The sequence below is a fragment of the Mirounga leonina genome, unplaced genomic scaffold (genome assembly GCF_011800145.1).
Source record: "Mirounga leonina isolate KUSES-001 unplaced genomic scaffold, KU_Mleo_1.0 Mir_176, whole genome shotgun sequence".
NCBI classification, from domain to species: domain Eukaryota; kingdom Metazoa; phylum Chordata; class Mammalia; order Carnivora; family Phocidae; genus Mirounga; species Mirounga leonina.
The window spans coordinates 54,853,266-54,870,682 of NW_023270454.1; the positions used below are offsets into that span (position 1 = coordinate 54,853,266).

Here is a 17,417-nt window from a genome sequence, read left to right on the forward strand (position 1 = left end):
GTTTAGTTTCCTCATGTGTAAAGTGGGGCAATAATCACTAAGCCCTTCTCAGGTTCATTTTGAGGATTACATAAAATTAATGCATATAAAGTAGTGCAGTACCTGGGCCCATAGAAAAAAATGCTAAATTCTTGACACTTTCCAGTATTACCCAGATCTCAAGTGAACCTCCCAACTCCTGTGACCAAAGACACCCCTAAATGAAATAGAGAAAGGAAAGAACGTAGAAGAAAGAAATGGACTTAACATTTTTTTTCACTGAAGCCTGATAAAAATTCTACAAAGTAGGTCTTATTATTCCTATTATATGATGGGTAAACTGAGGCCTAAGAAATTAAGTAACTTGGGCAAGGACACAAAGGGAGTAGAACCTGCTTGTGGGCACCCATCTTCTTAGTTCTGAAGTTATTCTACTAGCTCACAAGGACTTCCTGGTTGGGTTTCCCACTGTACACTGCAGCCATCACAGGAAGATGATCTCCCCTCTGAAAACACACATTCCTGGATTATACACCCCACCCGATTTTCTGTGGGGTAGCACTTTTCTCATTTTGCTTGTAAAAGGCACAGTGGCAAACAGGAAGATGCACAGGCTGTGGCATTAAGACAAATGGGAAAAAAATCCCAGGGCTGCCACTTCAATTACTAACCACACGCACAGCATTGGAGGCACAAAGACCTATTAATTGGGACTGAGGAGGTGCTTGTGCATGATCTCTCAATACTCTATTTCTCAATTTGAACATATTAGAATCATAATTCCTTTTTTTTTTTTTTTAAGATTTTATTTATTTGAGCGAGAGAATGAGAGAGAGAGAGCACATGAGAGGGGGGAGGGTCAGAGGGAGAAGCAGACCCCCTGCTGAGCAAGGAGCCCGATATGGGACTCGATCCCGGGACTCCAGGATCATGACCTGAGCTGAAGGCAGTCGCTTAACCAACTGAGCCACCCAGGCGCCCAATAATTCCTATCTTTCACGGTTATGTGAAACAAGATGGAATGAGGAAAAGAATCTGGTACAGAGTGGAATAAAGGGGATCTTCAAATTCATTCCAATTTATCAAGCCAAGTTCTCCAGGATAGGAATGACTAACATTTAGGGACACCCTCCATGCCTACCACCGAGTAATAAAGATTGGGAAATTGGCTAGAACATCCCCTATGCAGCACAACCTTGATCCAGAGCTCAGCTGTGACCACCTTTTTTCGGCTTCAGGGTAAAATCCCTCCTGCAAACTGTCTCTATCTGCATAATTAATTTGGTTGGTAGCATCAGAATGTGGCTGAGCAGTCTCTGTTCAGTTCCTTAGCTGGGCCTTCCTTACCCTAGTCTGTCTACTATGTGTAGCATACCACTGCATTACCTGCTTTCTTTCGTCTACCTTTTGGGCTATTATAAAAGTTGAAAGACAAATGTTTTACCCTCCCATTACATCCTAAAGTAGCTTATAATCGGTTTTCAAAACAACTGTATTTTTCATAATCCAACCCACTGGCCTAAGGCAGCACTCTAGAGGGGTTCCTCAGAGTCCCTTTTTAGACAGAAAAATACAAATTAGCTGGTTAAAGAGAGACACCATGTAGTATATGTCACAGCATCATTACCCCTCACGTTAAACATTCTGAACCACACAAGAAACACAGGAGACAAATGAAAATGAAAACACAATGGTCCCAAGTCTTGGGGATGTAGCAAAAGCTGTTCTAAGAGGGAAGTTTATAGCAATACAGGCCTACCTTGATAAATTTTAAAAAGTATCAAATAAACAACCGAACCTTACCCCTAAAGGAGCTAGAAAAAGAACAAACAAAGCCCAAAGGCAATAGAAGGAAGAAAATAACAAAGATGAGAGCAGAAACAAAATTTTAAAAAAATGTGAACCATGCATTCATGATAGATCTTATCTCTTTCTGTCCCAAATTAGATACCTTTAAAACACAATTGTTTTGATATTTTTCATTGTAGCCTCTTTTGGAGTTCCTGTTTGTGGTATAAAAACATGTCCAAAAATTGTTCAATACTCTTCCCCTCAAGAGGTAGGGCTTAATTTCCCTCCCCCTGAGTGTGGGCTGGACTTAGTTAACTCACTTCTAACAAACAGTATATGGTGGAAATGACTGCATCATTTCTAAGACTAAGTCAGCTTCCCCTCTTTCTCTATTTTGAAGAAATCTATTTCTCTATCACTTGCTTTGGGGGAAGTCAGCTGACATGTAAGGACACTCGAGCAGCTCTATGGAGAGATCCATGTGGCAAGGAATTAACGCCTCCTGATAATGGCCATGTGTGTAAGTCATCTTGGAAGCAGATGCTCTAGCTGCAGGTCAGCCTTCAGATAACTGTGTCCTTGGCCAACATTTTGACTGCAACATTAAGACAGATCCTGAGCCAGAATCACCCAGCTAAGTTGCTCATGAATTCCTGACTCACAAAAACACCTATGAGATAATAAATGTCTACTGTTTTAAGTCCCTAAGTTTTGGCATAATTTGTTATCCAGGAATAGATAACTAATACACTGCTATATAATGAAAGAAATCTGGTTAACAAAATTATCAATAATAGAAAATAGTCATATTTGTGTTCAGATTGGCTGTATAATGCATTTTATAATACTTTTTTCTTCCTTGGGAAGCTTAAAGAAACACCAAAAGAAAAGTTATCTAGGGGCACCTGGGTGGCTCAGTCGTTGGGCGTCTGCCTTTGGCTCAGGTCATGATCCCGGGGTCCTGGGATCGAGCCCTGCGTCGGGCTCCCTGCTCGGTGGGAATTCTGCTTCTCCCACTCCCCCGGCTTGTGTTCCCTCTCTCACTGTCTCTCGCTCTGTCAGATAAATAAATAAAATCTTAAAGAAAAAAAAGAAAAGTTATCTAAACTGGCATTCCCTAAAGTTGTGTCATTCACATACTATAGTATTTATTTTGATATTTGATTACTATTTGGCAGATAATATATGATTCTATGGACCAAAAAGTTAAAACTAAAATGTGTTCATAGTTTAAGAGAAGTTGCCCACTTTTTTTAAAGCAGGGAAGAGTCTAAATTACAAGTTTTAAAAAAATCATTGAACAGGGACACAAGACTCGTCTAACACTAGTTAAATCCCTCTCCTTGGGGCTGTTCTCCATATTCCTATCCCATTTCCCGACAGCTTTTAATGTCTAATGACATTAGGGAAGCAATGTAATAGAAAGAATTCAGAAAGACTCTCCTTCAATTTGCAATTCTGCTTCTTGCCAGTTATGTGACCTTTGGCAAGTTATTTAATCTTCTCTTGGTTTTACTTTCCTCATTTATAAAATGGGGCCAGGGATCACAAAGTACATCTGGGGATGATTTTGAAGATTAAATGAGATTAATGAATGTAAACTACCTAATGCAGTCCCTGGGTTCACGGTCTGCTCATTATAAATGTCAACCCAGCTCTTACCTCCAACTATAAAAATAAGATATATTTCAAAATACTTGCAAAAAGTTAAGAAGGAGAAAATGATAATATAAGATATACCATTAGAGACGTCACTTTAAAGTTAAATATTTGTTACAGTTGACCCTTGAACAATGCAGGGGCTAAGGGTCCCAATACCCCAGGCAGTTGAAAATCCAAGTATAACTTTTTAACCCCCCAAAACTTAAATACTAATAGCCTACTGTTGACTGAAAGCCTTAGTGATAACATAAACAGTTGATTAAAACACATTTTGTATGTCATATGTATTATACACTGTATTCTTACAATACAGTAAGCTAGAGGAAAGAAAATGTTTATTAAAATGTTATTAAGAAAACCATAAGAAGAGAAATCGATACAAGTTTGTATCATCTGTTTACAAGATGAGTCATCTATTTGTTAGTACCTATGTCAATACTGTCTTATAGAATACCGGACACTACAGATGTTACGCATGTTACTAACACTAAACATCCAAAATGAAAAGATAATGTTAAAAAGAAATTCATATCTATTTACAGACAACCCACTGATAACGAAGCAGCAGCAATATGATTGCTTTATGGTACCCTAGTGTAACTGACAGTATTGCTTCATGGTAGCCTAACCCATACACTAGAGAATGAATCATTAAAACATTTTTAGGAAAGGGCGCCTGGGTGGCTCAGTTGGTTGAGCGACTGCCTTCGGCTCAGGTCATGATCCTGGAGTCCCGGGATCGAGTCCCACATCGGGCTCCCTGCTCGGCAGGGAGTCTGCTTCTCCCTCTCCCACTCCCCGTTTGTGTTCCCTCTCTCGCTGTGTCTTTCTCTGTCAAATAAATAAATAAAATCTTTAAAAAAAAACAAAAAACCCCCACATTTTTAGGAAATACCATATTATATACATAACACAGTACTGGAAACACTGTTACATTTTTTAAAAAATCACTTACCTGTGATAATAGACTGATATGCAGTTTTCCCCCATTACAAGAAGGAGAGGCATACTGTATGGTAATATATATATATATATTTTTAAAGATTTTATTTATTTATTTATTTGAGAAAGAGAGAGAGAGAGAAACAGCACCGGCGCCGGGTAATATAATTTTTTGAAAGCAAAATTATAAAACAGAAAACTAACACGTTATTAGTTTTATATTAAATATCAATCCCCTTATGTCTAGGTAAGGATAGACTGTTCCCTTCCACACGAGTCTTGCACATGGTGTTCTACACGATCAATATGTAGACGATGATGATGATGACACAGTTCTTGCTGTACAATTATCAGATTTTCACATGAAGACACACACATACACAACAGGTAAGTTTATTAGCTATAGGCATGGCAATTATTTACTATTCATTAAGTGGAAGTGGGTCATCATAAAGATCTTCATCCCCATCATCTTCATGTTGAGTAGGCTGAGGAGGAGGAGCAGGGGTTGGTCTTTCTGTCTCAGGGGTGGCAGAGGCAGCAGATGTGGAGGAGGAAGGGGAAGCAAGAGAGGCAGGCACACTCGGTGTAACTTTATAGAAATATATGGTAATTTCTCTGCTTTTTCGTTTCTCTAAAAACATTCCTATATTATATCAAACCTTCTTCCACCATTTGCTTTGTTATCAGTGCCCATATCATAGAAGGGTCCATGTCGTAAAAGAAGTCCAAAGCAGTCATGAATAATCAGAACCCTTCTGCCAGATTATCTACTATCAATTTGTTTTCTGGCGCTGCTTCTTCTATGTCTTCTTCTTCATCATTTAGCACTGGTTCATAAGTATTCATTTTCATCAAGTCAGCTTCTGTTCATCCCTCTGATGTGGTATCTATTAGCTCTTGAATTTCTCCAAGATCTCTATCTTGAACCCTTCACCTCCCCGGCCCTGCCACCTTTTTGCCATATCCATGATTTGGCATGATTTCCTTAATTGGCTCTTTCATGATTTCCTTGATTGGCTCTCATAAATCCTGTGAAGTCATGCACAATATCTGGACACCATTTTCTCCAGCAGGAATTTATTGTTTCAGGCTTGATGGCTTTCATGGCCTTTTCTATAACAACAATGGCATCTTCAGTGGTGTAATCGTTCCAGACTTTCATGATGTTCTATCGGGGTTTTCTTCTATTCTTTCAATTCTGACAATCCTTTCCACCAAGTACCATGTGTAATGAACCCTAGAGGCTGAATTAGAGATGCTGTGTTTGGGGGCAAGTAGACTGACATTTTCAGTGTTGAACGCATGGGGTTTTTGGGGGCCAGGGGCATTGTCCAATATCAAAAGAATTTTCAAAGGCAAAGTACTTTCCGATTTTAGGGACAAAGCATCAGTGGAACCAATCCAGAAAAAGGGTTTTCAATGTCCAAGCCTTCTTGTTGTACAACCAAAAGACCGGCAGCTGGTATTTATCTTTTTCCTTCAAGGTTTGGGGTTTACGAACTTTATAGATAAGGGCAGTCCTGATCATAAACCCAAATGCGTTGGCACAAAACGGTAGTTAGCTTATTCCTTCCTGCCTTAAATCCTGGTGCTCACTTTTCTTCTTTACTAATGTCCTATGCAACATTTTTTCCCCCCACAATAGGGCACTTTTGTCTGTATTAAAAACCTTGAGGCAGATATCCTTTCTCCTCACTGATTTTCTTAATGGCACCTGGGAACTCATCTGCTGTCTCTTAGCAGAATCTGCTTCTCCTGTTATCTTGACATTTTTAAAGTTAAACCTCCTTGTAAAATTGTCAAGCCATCCTTTGCCAGCATTAAATCCTCTTGCTGTAGATCCTCCACCTTCTTTTTGCCTTAAGTTGTCATGTAATGACTGCTTTTTCTTAAATCATATTAGAGTCTATAGGTAAGCCTTTCTTATAGCAATCCTATACCTACCTAAAAGCTGGATTTTCAATACATGATAAAAAGCTATTTCACAAAAAGTGCAGTGCTTTTGCACCTGCTGGTGTAACTGAAGTGACAACCTCATGCATTTCCTTTTCTTTTTTACAATGGCCTGTAGGCTGGATTTATCTTGAAATGGCAGGCAACTGCAGTTGCAGACCTCAATCTTTTTTTTTTTTTTTTAAGACTTTATTTGTCAGAGAGAGAGAACAAGCACAAGCAGGGGGAGCTGCCAGCAGAGGGAGAGGGAGAAGCAGGCTTGCCACTGAGCAGGGAGCCCAATGCGGGACTAGATCCAGGACCCTGGGATCATGACCTGAGCCGAAGGCAGACGCTTAACTGACTGAGCCACCTAGGCACCCTGCAGACTTCAATCTACAGTACATATCAAGCAATTCAACTTTTTCTTATAATGTCATAAGCTTTTCTCTGCTTCTTGGGAGCACTTCCAGCATTACCAGTGGCACTTCATATGGGTCTCCTGGTGTTATTCAGGTTTATGCACTGCACTAAACACAATGAAAAATATACAAGAACTGTGAGAAATCACTTTTTACTGCAATATACAATTTACTGGAAAGACAAACTGCTCATACAGAGATGATCAGTGTCACAGCAAGTTTTAAGCAGATAATCATAAACACGAGCTCACTGCAATAGCAATAGGAGGCGGCAATGAAATTATTACAGTAGTACAGTATGCACTATAGTTAATTTTATGCAGTTATGAATTAATACTGCATCTTTACATTTGTTCACATCTCTCTCAACTGTGAATTGCTCTATCCAAGTGTTTGATAAATTTTTATGAGTTTTGATAAATTTTAACTTTTAATAATAGCCTTGTATATATTTTATGGTAGTAATGATAAAACAGACTAGTATCTACATGTATTTTATGCATTCATGATATACCTTTTTCTCAATTTTTTCAGTATTTCTAGGCTATGCAGTTCATCTGCAAGTTTTTTCATACTGTCACAAATCTCCAAAAATTTTTCCAATATATTTATTGAAAAAATCCCCACATATAAGTGGATCAATGCAATTCGAACCCATGTTGTTCAAGGGTCAACTGTATTTTTGTCAAAGGTGCTCAACATCAGGGCCAAACACCTTTCTGCTTGACCTATAATTCTCCAAAATCTCCAACAGTAAAAAACTATGAACACATAAAATCCAAACCACAAACTTGTCAAAAGTTTGAGCAGAGAAGGTCATTCTCTCAGACATTTCTGTACTGGCCACATCTCAGAAGGAAGTGTACTGAAAGCCCTGCCCTTACTAATTGTTCCCAGCACTTTTCTGTTTTTGTTTTAATTAATTAATTAACTAATTAATTATTTTGAGAGAGAAAGAGAGAAAGAGCGAGTGGGGAGAAGGGCAGAGGGAGAGAGAGAGAATCTCAAGCAGGCTCCATGCTCAGCGCAGCGCCCGACCCCAGGAACCTGACATCATGACCTGAGCTGAAATCAAGAGTTGGATGCTTCACTAACTGAGCCACCCAGGTGCCCCTTTTCTGTATTTTTTAATACCAAATTAACATGGTAGCTATTGCACTGGTGCAACAGATCTTTTTAAACTGTGAAACTGTTTGAAGGAGTTTGCTTTTGACAAAAATATCATAATTTTAATGAAATAGACTTTGTTAGCAGTATTTTAGAAATGATTTTAAGGTTAAAAAAAGGTCTCAACTTACTTTTCAGCAGGCAGGCCAATTAACAACAACTTGTCAGATTCTTTCCAATAAGCCACATGGATTTGTTTCTCATCTAAAAGAAGGGATGAGCTAAGAAAAAACAGAGTGAAAATAAAGTTAGAATATCTTTAACGGTCATAAAATTATAAACAGTCCCTCATAAAAGATTACACATGGTATGATTTAAGAACTGCATGCTGAATAAACAAATTTCTTGGCATATACCTAACTGCCACACAGAAAGGGAAAGTAATTATATAACAACAAAAATATATTCTGAAATATTTTTTTAAAACCTACAAAAAGCTCTGGTCAAACAAAAGTAGAACTATTACAGCAAAAAGTATTGAAATTCTTTCATTAACATTAAATGATTATATGCTATTTTTTTTCAAAAGAAAGCTTCCATTAATAGGCTAATTTAACAAATCTTTTCTTGCTGCCTATTTATGAACATGATTTATTAAGAGAAATTATAAAAAAAGGAAGACACGGTCCCAGCTCACAAGATAATAATTCAATACAGGACATAAGTACATAAGCAAATAACCAAAATATGAGTCAGATTTAAACATGTTCTCAAGGAAATGTTTAGAATAATGTATATATTCATTCTGGTGATGGTTTCAGGGTCTATACATCTCTGTTGAAACTGATCAGATTGTACATTTTACATATATGCAGTTTATTATACTTTAATCAACTTGGAAAACAAATTAAATGTGATCTAAAAAGAGATATAATAATGAATTATGAAAACACAGAAAGTATAATGATTCCATCCTGTAGTGCGGGTAGGTGGTGGGAAGAAAATAAAATAAAAATATATTCAGTGTTTTTTTTCTTTAAACTAGAATACATATATCAGTCTTTATCTGTTGAGTCCTTAGGATTTAATGTATCTTCTATACTGCAATAGATAAGTGTGTGAGATTTTAAACATAAATAGATTCTTTTCAAAAGGAGTATTACTTTTGCCTTAACAAAGTTTAAAAATAGGGGTGCCTGGGTGGCTCAGTCGTTAAGCGTCTCCCTTTGGCTCAGGTCATGATCCCAGGGTCCTGGGATCAAGCCCTGCATCGGGCTCCCTGCTCAGTGGGAAGCCTGCTTCTCCCTCTCCCACTCCCCCCGCTTGTGCTCTCTCTCTCGCTGTGTCTCTCTCTGTCAAATAAATAAATAAAATCTTAAAAAAAAAAAGTTTAAAAATATATATGCTTTTTGACAAATACTAGATTCTTTTTATAGTCATACATTAGTATCACTACAGTTTTAAAACAGTGTATACAAGACACGTATTGCTAAGGAATCCCTGAAATAATCATCATTTTCATATTTATAGTTTCACAAAAAAGTTTTTCTACCTAATATTACTGTTTCCCATGTTTAACCCATATCTTATCATTAATAACAAGATCTAAACATCAAATAAAATAACATCTTTCACTTTAAAGTGAAAAGAAAAAAATCAAATCCACATGGAGAAACTTAAAACAAATTTTCTTTCCAATAAGATTAAAAAGGAGGCCTGCACCTTGAAAACATTATGCTAAGAAGCATCACAAATAACCACATATTATGATTTCATTAACATGAAATGTCCAGTACAGGTTTTTTTTTTGGATGTGATGAAAATATTCTAAAATTGACTCGTGATGGTTGCACATATCTGTGAATATATAATCACCGAACCATACACTTTAAATGGGAGAATTGTATGATAAACTATATATCAATAAAGCTCTTTAAAAAAATAAAAGGAGGGCGCCTGGGTGGCTCAGTTGGTTAGGCGACTGCCTTCAGCTCAGGTCATGATCCTGGAGTCCTGGGATCGAGTCCCGCATCGGGCTCCCTGCTCAGCAGGGAGTCTGCTTCTCCCTCTGACCCTGCCCCTCTCATGCTCTCTCTCTCTCTATCTCATTCTCTCTCTCAAATAAAAAATCTTAAAAAAATAAATAAATAAATAAATAAATAAAAGGAGGCCTACAACATGTTTTTTCTCCACATCACTATTTAAATTATTTCCTTAACGCTTAATATGTATTATTTTTATTATAATCAAATGCATACTATTTGCTAGGCATTATGATAGTTTTTAATCTTTCTAACATCCTCTTCATGTCTTACCATCACTATTATTTTAAAATTGTTAAGTTTTTATTTAATTTATAAAAGAATAAATATTTAATTTATTTAATTAAAAAGAGTGTAATATTAGTGTCAAGTATACAGTATAGTGATTCAACACTTCTATACAACACCCGGTGCTCATCACCTATTTAGCTCATCTCCCTACCCACCTCCCCACTGGTAACCAGCAGTTTGTTCTCTATAGTTAAGAATCTGCATCTTTGTTTGCCTCCCTCTCTTTTTATCTTCCCTTTGCTCGCTTGTTTTGTTTCTTAAATTTCAAGTGAGTGAAATCACCTGGTATTTGTCTTTCTGACTTATTTTGCTTAGCATAATACTCTCTAGCTCCATCCAGATCATGGCAAAGATAAAAGACTTCACTAAAAAAGAGAAATAGGGGTCAATATCCCTGATGGACATGGATGCAAACATTCTCAATAAACTACTGGCAAACAAAATCCAATAATACATTAAAAAAATCATTCACCACGATTAGGTGGGATTTATTCCTGGGTTGCAAGGGTGGTTCAATATTTGCAAATCAATCAACATGATACATCACATTGATAAAAGAAAGAATAAGAACCATATCATTTCAACAGATGCAGAAAAAGCATTTGACAAAGTATAACATTCACTCATGACAAAAATACTCAACAAAGTAGGTTTATTTTATTTATTTATTTTAAAAGATTTTATTCATTTATTTGAGAGAGAGTAAGAGAGAGAGAGATCACAAACAGGGGGGAAGGATAGAGGAAGAAGCAGACTCCGTGCCGAGCAGGACCCTGGGATCATGACTTGAGCCCATGGCAGACGCTTAACCGACTGAACCACTCAGGCACCCAACAAAGTAGATTTAGAGGGAACATACCTCAACATAATATAGGCCATTTTTGAAAAACCCACAGCTAATATCATCCTCAATGGGGAAAAACTGAAAGCTTTTTCCTTATGGTCAGGAACACGACAGGGATGTCCACCCTCACCACTGTTATTTAACACAGTACTGGAAGTCCTAGCCTCAGCAATCAGACAACAAAAAGAAATAAAATCCATCCAAATTGACAAGGAAGAAGTAAAACTTTCACTATTTGCAGATGACATCATACTCTGTATAGAAAACCCAAAAAACTCCACCAAAAAATGGCTACAACTGATACATGAATTCAGTAAAGTCCCAGGATACAAAATCAACATACAAAAATCTGTTGCATTTCTCTACACCAATAATGAAGCAGCAGAAGGAGAAATTAAGGAATCGATCCCATTTACAATTATACCAAAAACCATAAGATACCTAGGAATAAACCTAACCAAAGAGGTAAAAGACCTGTACTCTGCAAACTACAGAACACTGATGAAAGAAAATGAAGAAGGACACAAAGAAATGGGAAGACATTCCATGGTCATGGATGGAAAGAACAAATATTGTTAAAATGTTTATACTCCCCAAAGCAATCTACACATTTAATGCAATCCCTATCAAAATACCACCAGCATTTTTCACAGAGCTAGAACAATCAATCCTAAAATTTGTATGGAACCACAAAAGACCCCGAATAGCTAAAGATATCTTGAAAAAGAAAAGCAAAGCAGGAGGCATCACAGTTCTGAACTTCAAGCTCTATTACACAGCTGTAATCTAGAAGACAGTATGGTACTGGCACAAAAACAGACACATAGATCAATGGAACAGAATAGAGAGCCCAGAAATGAACCCACACCTATACGGTCAATTAATCTTCAACAAAGAGGAAAGAATACCCAAAAGGAAAAAGTCTCTTCAACAAGTAGTATTGGGAAAACTGGTCAGCTACATGCAAAAGAATGAAACTGGAGCACTTTCTTACACCTTACACAAAAATAAACTCAAACTGGATTAAAGACCTAAATATGACACATGAAACCATTAAAATCCTAGAGGAGAACACAGGCAGTAACTTCTTTGACATTGGCCATAGCAACTTCCTCTCAGATATGTCTCCTAAGGCAAGGGAAACAAAAGCAAAAATAAACTATTGGGACAACATCAAAATAAAAAGCTGCACAGCAAAGGAAACCATGAGCAAAACTAAAAGGCAACATATGAAATGGGAGAAGATATTTGCAAATGGCATATCTGATAAAGGGTTAGTATCTAAAATCTATAAGGAACTTATAAAATTCAATGCCCCAAAAATGAATAATCCAATTAAAAAATGCACAGAAGATATGAATAGACGTTTTTCCAAAGAAGATATCCAGATGGCCAATAGACACATGAAAAGATGCTCAACATCAATCATCATCAGGGAAATGGAAACCAAAACTACAATGAGGTTATCACCTCACACCTGTCAGAATGGCTAAAATCAACAACACAAGAAACAACAGGTGTTGGTGAGGATGTGGAGAAAGGGGAACCCTCTTGCATTGCTGGTGGGAATACAAACTGGGGCAGCCACTCTGGAAAACAGTATGGAGGTTCCTCAAAAAGTTAAAAATAGAACTACCCTATGATCCAGCAATTGCACTACTAGGTATTTACCCAAAGAATACAAATACACTAATTCAAAGGGATACATATACCTTGATATTTATAAAGCAGCATTATCTACAATAGCTAAATTATGGAAAGAGCCCAAAAGTCCCTTCACTGATGAATGGATAGAAAAGATGTGGTGTGTGTGTATACATATAAATATATGTATATATATATAATGGAATATTACTCGTGTATAAATATAAATATGTGTGTGTGTATATGTGTATATATATATATATATATATATATAATGGAATATTACTCAGCCATAAAAAAGAATAAAATCTTGCCATTTGCAATGATGTGGATAGAACTAGAGAGCATTATGCTAAGTGAAATAAGTTAGTCAGAGAAAGACAAATACCATATGATTTCACTCAACATATTTTTTTGAATGCAAATTTATACACTAAATGTAGCCTCAGTTACTAATGTCTTGAAAATGAGTCCCACGGTTAAATATAACTTTCATTTAGAAAAACAAAGAAATTCTCCTTCCTATTGTCTTGCAGATCTTATCTTTTAAAATCACAGAAAGTGTCATTTTTACCAGAAGATGGGAAAAGTTAAAGCCTTAGAAAATTTAACTTTACATTTTATGCATTACGGGCTCTTAAAAATTTGAGATAAATGCTTTTTTTGGTAAAGTCTAAAATTACTGAATTAAGGAAGAAAAATGGTTGGTAATCCCATTTATTTATTTTACTTTATTAAATATTTTTATGTCATTTATTAATTTATTTTTTATTTTATTAAAAATTACTTTTTAAAATTTATGTTATTAAAAAAAACAAAAATAAAACTCAGAAGTTTTGAGCATTCTCCTCCCATAAGTTAACTGTGGCATTTCAAAGTCAGGGCTTAATAAATCAATGTGGAATGGGATATGTGGCTGTATAACTGACTATATGGTGTATTCTGTTTTTCAAAAAATTATTTCACATAAGTCTTGCTTATCCATCATTGAGTGAACTTGCACAGATGATACTGTATTCTGACTCCTCTTCTTAAAGTGTATGTTTTCTGTATTTTTCTGTCATAGTTGTAGAACATGAAAAATTCGGTGTTCAGTCATTCTTACCAACCACAGAAGTATTGCCTAGCAAGTGAATAATCAAGACAAAAACATGAAAAAGCCCAGACTCAACATAATGCCATGCTTAAGAGATACCATCTTCATGAATAAATTCTAAAATATAGGTCATTAGTCCAACTTTGTTATTTAAAGTGTGCCAAAACACCCAGATTTACAGCTGTATTGAGAACCTACAGCTTTATATAGGTGACTGGTAGAAATAATTTGGGCGAGAAACAAAATACCTGCAGATACCATATCTGCTGTATAGATATCTATATTATAGATACAAATACATTTGTATAATAGATATTTGTATTACTATTTTGTAAGAACCAAGGTACAGAACTGAAAGAAACAGAATTAAAGCTAAATAAAAATAAATTCTTACCTAGTAACTTGTGTCCCAGTTACATTTTCCAACATGTCACAGAGTGTGAGAAATATCCCTCTCACACTTTTAAGTTTCTGAGATGCATCAGATACTGGACAATGATAAAGAATTTCCTGCTGTTAAATGAAAAGAAATAGAAATGATCAACCTCCCGTATTTTCCAACCATTTTTTTGGTCATGGAAAGTTCAGAATTTACCATGAAGAAAAGAACAAAAAATGAATCCTTTCAGCTTCAGAGGAAGCTTTATTCAAACAAACACAAGGAGGGAAGTATGTCTGGAATTTTAACACATTACCTAGTATTTAAAACACTACATTTGAAAGTAAGTTACAGACTGTCAAACTGGTCATAATACCAAAATATATACTGAGTAGGACACTGATTAGTTAGAATAATTACAATTAATTTCACTGTTTTAAACTTTAATCTCCTTTACAATAAATTCTAATGATGATATTTTATTATTTTTCATTATATAATTTTTCTTATCTCCTATGGTAGCATATCTACATAGATACCACATGTAACTTGTAAGAGTCTTTAATTACTTTCATTACTGACATTTAAAAGATAACCTTCATCATCTTGGGTGAAATCATCATTAAATCTTTATTTTAACCCAAGACAATACTGCAATTAAATTTACAAAGAATATAAAATTATAGTAGCGCAGATAGAATGCAGTATTTATGATGTTATGATATCTTATCTGTCTTAAATTTAAGAGGGTTTTCCCACCACAAATTAATCTGAATTCAAACTTTAAAAGAAAGCACATTTTATTTTATTTTTTAAAATTTTTTAAAAAGATTTTATTTATTTATTTGACAGAGAGAGACACAGCGAGAGAGGGGACACAAGCAGGGGGAGTGGGGAGAGGGAGAAGCAGGCTTCCCACCAAGCAGGGAGCCCGATGCTGGGCTCGATCCCAGGACCCTGGGACCGTGATCTGAGCCGAAGGCAGACGAAGAAAGCACATTTTAAATCATGGGAAAAAAACTAGACTACAAGATAATTCACAAAATGCTCAATATTTTTTTTGTTTTCAAGAAGAGCATGTTCCCAGGAAACAGTTTTTACAAAATAAAATAAACTTCAAAATTAGGATGTGCATTGTGCTAGGAGTTTTACACAAAGGGATGAACCATTCTGTAGCTCACTTTTTTTGTTGTGACTTAAGGCAACATGCTATTTTTCTCACAAGGCAAACTAAAAGCTGGCAAAATAAAAATTTCTAGATAGAAACCATAGAGAATTTGGAGTAGCTCCCAGTTATGCTATTTAATCTTTAACATCTCTAAATATTAATACAGCTACTATTGAAAGCCCAAACTCCTAAAATGTATCTTTTCTTTGGTTCTCTTTCTAAAGAGTGTTCTATATCTTGTTTTGGTCTTTCTTTACAAGAAATAATTATGTGACTTAGTGTCCATGTCTTGGCAACTTTCACATTAGGACAAATATAAATAATGATAAACTAGACACAACTTTTTAATACTTATTGAGCACATTCAGTATATGCAAATTGCTATAGAATATCTTGGCCAAATGCACTCTGCCTAACACTCAAATTTTCTTGTAATATTTCTAGCGTAAAAACAGTCACAAAAATTTTATCTTTAGAAATTAGGCCAAACATCAGTTAAGATCTTCTATTATGCTTACTTAATAAATTTAAACCTTGACTAGTAAATACACATTGCATTTAGCCAAATACCAAACACCACTTTAAACAAATAACCACATAGTCTTCGATTAGGTTTTCGAAATTTCTAAATCTTATAACTTGAAGAAGACAAGTTTTTATTAAATATGTAACTCACATGAAAACAAAATGACCCTATGACATTTTATTGTAAAATAAGTCACACCAGCAAAACAGGTCATTTGAGAAAGTCTCTTCCAATCTCTGCAGCAACCAGCTCAGAAAGCCTCACTATAAGGACCTGGCAAACTCTACAGTTCCTAACCAATTTAATTAGCTGTATTCTTTAGGCACTTGTTAGTAGCATGCATTTGCAGCAGCTTTCACTCTGTTCAGTAAGAATAAAAAGCCTCTCCTAATTACAATGTTGATATAGGGCTGTCAATAGACAGAAACCTGTTCATTTGAGAAACAGCTACACACTTTCCCATGGAAAGAAAGGCAAGGATGACAAAACGCTTTAGCGGTATTCTACTCCAAGATGACCTAGAAAATTTCAGGGTGCTACCATCGTGGAATTTTGTTCTGTGTTTTATATAATAAATGGTTAATTTTCTCATTTGCTTTAAGGTATAAAAGATTAGTAATACATGCAAGAAATCAGAATAATTAACTTTAGGTCTCTTATGTTTTTGGAACACGGAAAATTACAAAAATTACCTAGAAGCAAATCCCTTCTTTTCCATTTCAATTACTGACCAAATTTTGATATATGAAGATGCAACACAAGGAAATGCAGCCCTTGGATAAAATGGCTCTGGCAATCAGAATATAGCCTGCAAGGATTTCAACAGCAAAGAAATGTAAATTAGGTAACAACTTTTTAGATCGCACTTTAGAAGCACTATGGTAAACTGGACACTTTGAGAGACCCTGATGCTGTTTAAAACAAGTAGAGCTATGGCTAGAACATAACTTGCTGAACTGCTGGATATGTAAGAAGTAGAGAGGTTTCTAAGGACATCTTCTCCATACCCTTTCAACCCCCTTCCCCAGAACTGCAAAGCAAGCCAGGGCCTCAGCTGGCAGTGGTGAGGAGTGGGCAGAAGGACAGAGGCGGGATTGTCTTGAGGGCTGATGCCTACAACAGTGTCAATCAGGACCCTGGGTATTGGGCTAATCGCTAAGTAAGTAAGCTGAACCTCTGACCACTGTGTTAAACCCAGACTCTTGAGAAAGCCTGGAGTACCTCAGGTCAGTGGCAGAAGCAGGAGAAGGAAGTTCTCTCTGGAGGAAGGCATTCCCACTTTCAAACCACAGGACTCCCAGAGATAAAATCAAGCAGTAAGTCTAGTCGGTGATCACCAAGGACACAAGAAGGCAAACCACCACACGTCAGAGTCCTCTTGGGACTTAGAGATGGTAGAATGGGCAGATACAGAATAGAGAACACAGAATATGTATGAATTACTTGGAGAAATAAAGTACAGAATCACAAAGACAAGCAAGCAAGCAAGAGACTACCAGGAATATTATGGCAGATTTGAAATACAGATTAAAGATTTTTCAGAAGCTCCTGAAAATAAAAATATGATTGCTTAAACAGAAAACACGAGA

General features: G+C 36.1%; 1 protein-coding gene across 2 annotated transcripts in view; it reads right to left on the reverse strand.

Moving 5' to 3' along the window:
• INTU (inturned planar cell polarity protein) overlaps window positions 1-17,417 on the reverse strand; it is an 84,841-nt gene that overhangs the window by 30,175 nt on the left and 37,249 nt on the right. For both annotated transcript variants that reach the window (XM_035023093.1, XM_035023091.1), the window contains exons 5-6: window positions 14,150-14,268; window positions 8,030-8,119 (exon numbers count right to left, since the gene is read on the reverse strand). In XM_035023093.1, coding sequence (XP_034878984.1) covers window positions 8,030-8,119; window positions 14,150-14,268 — 209 coding nt within the window. The remainder of the gene's footprint in view (window positions 1-8,029; window positions 8,120-14,149; window positions 14,269-17,417) is intronic.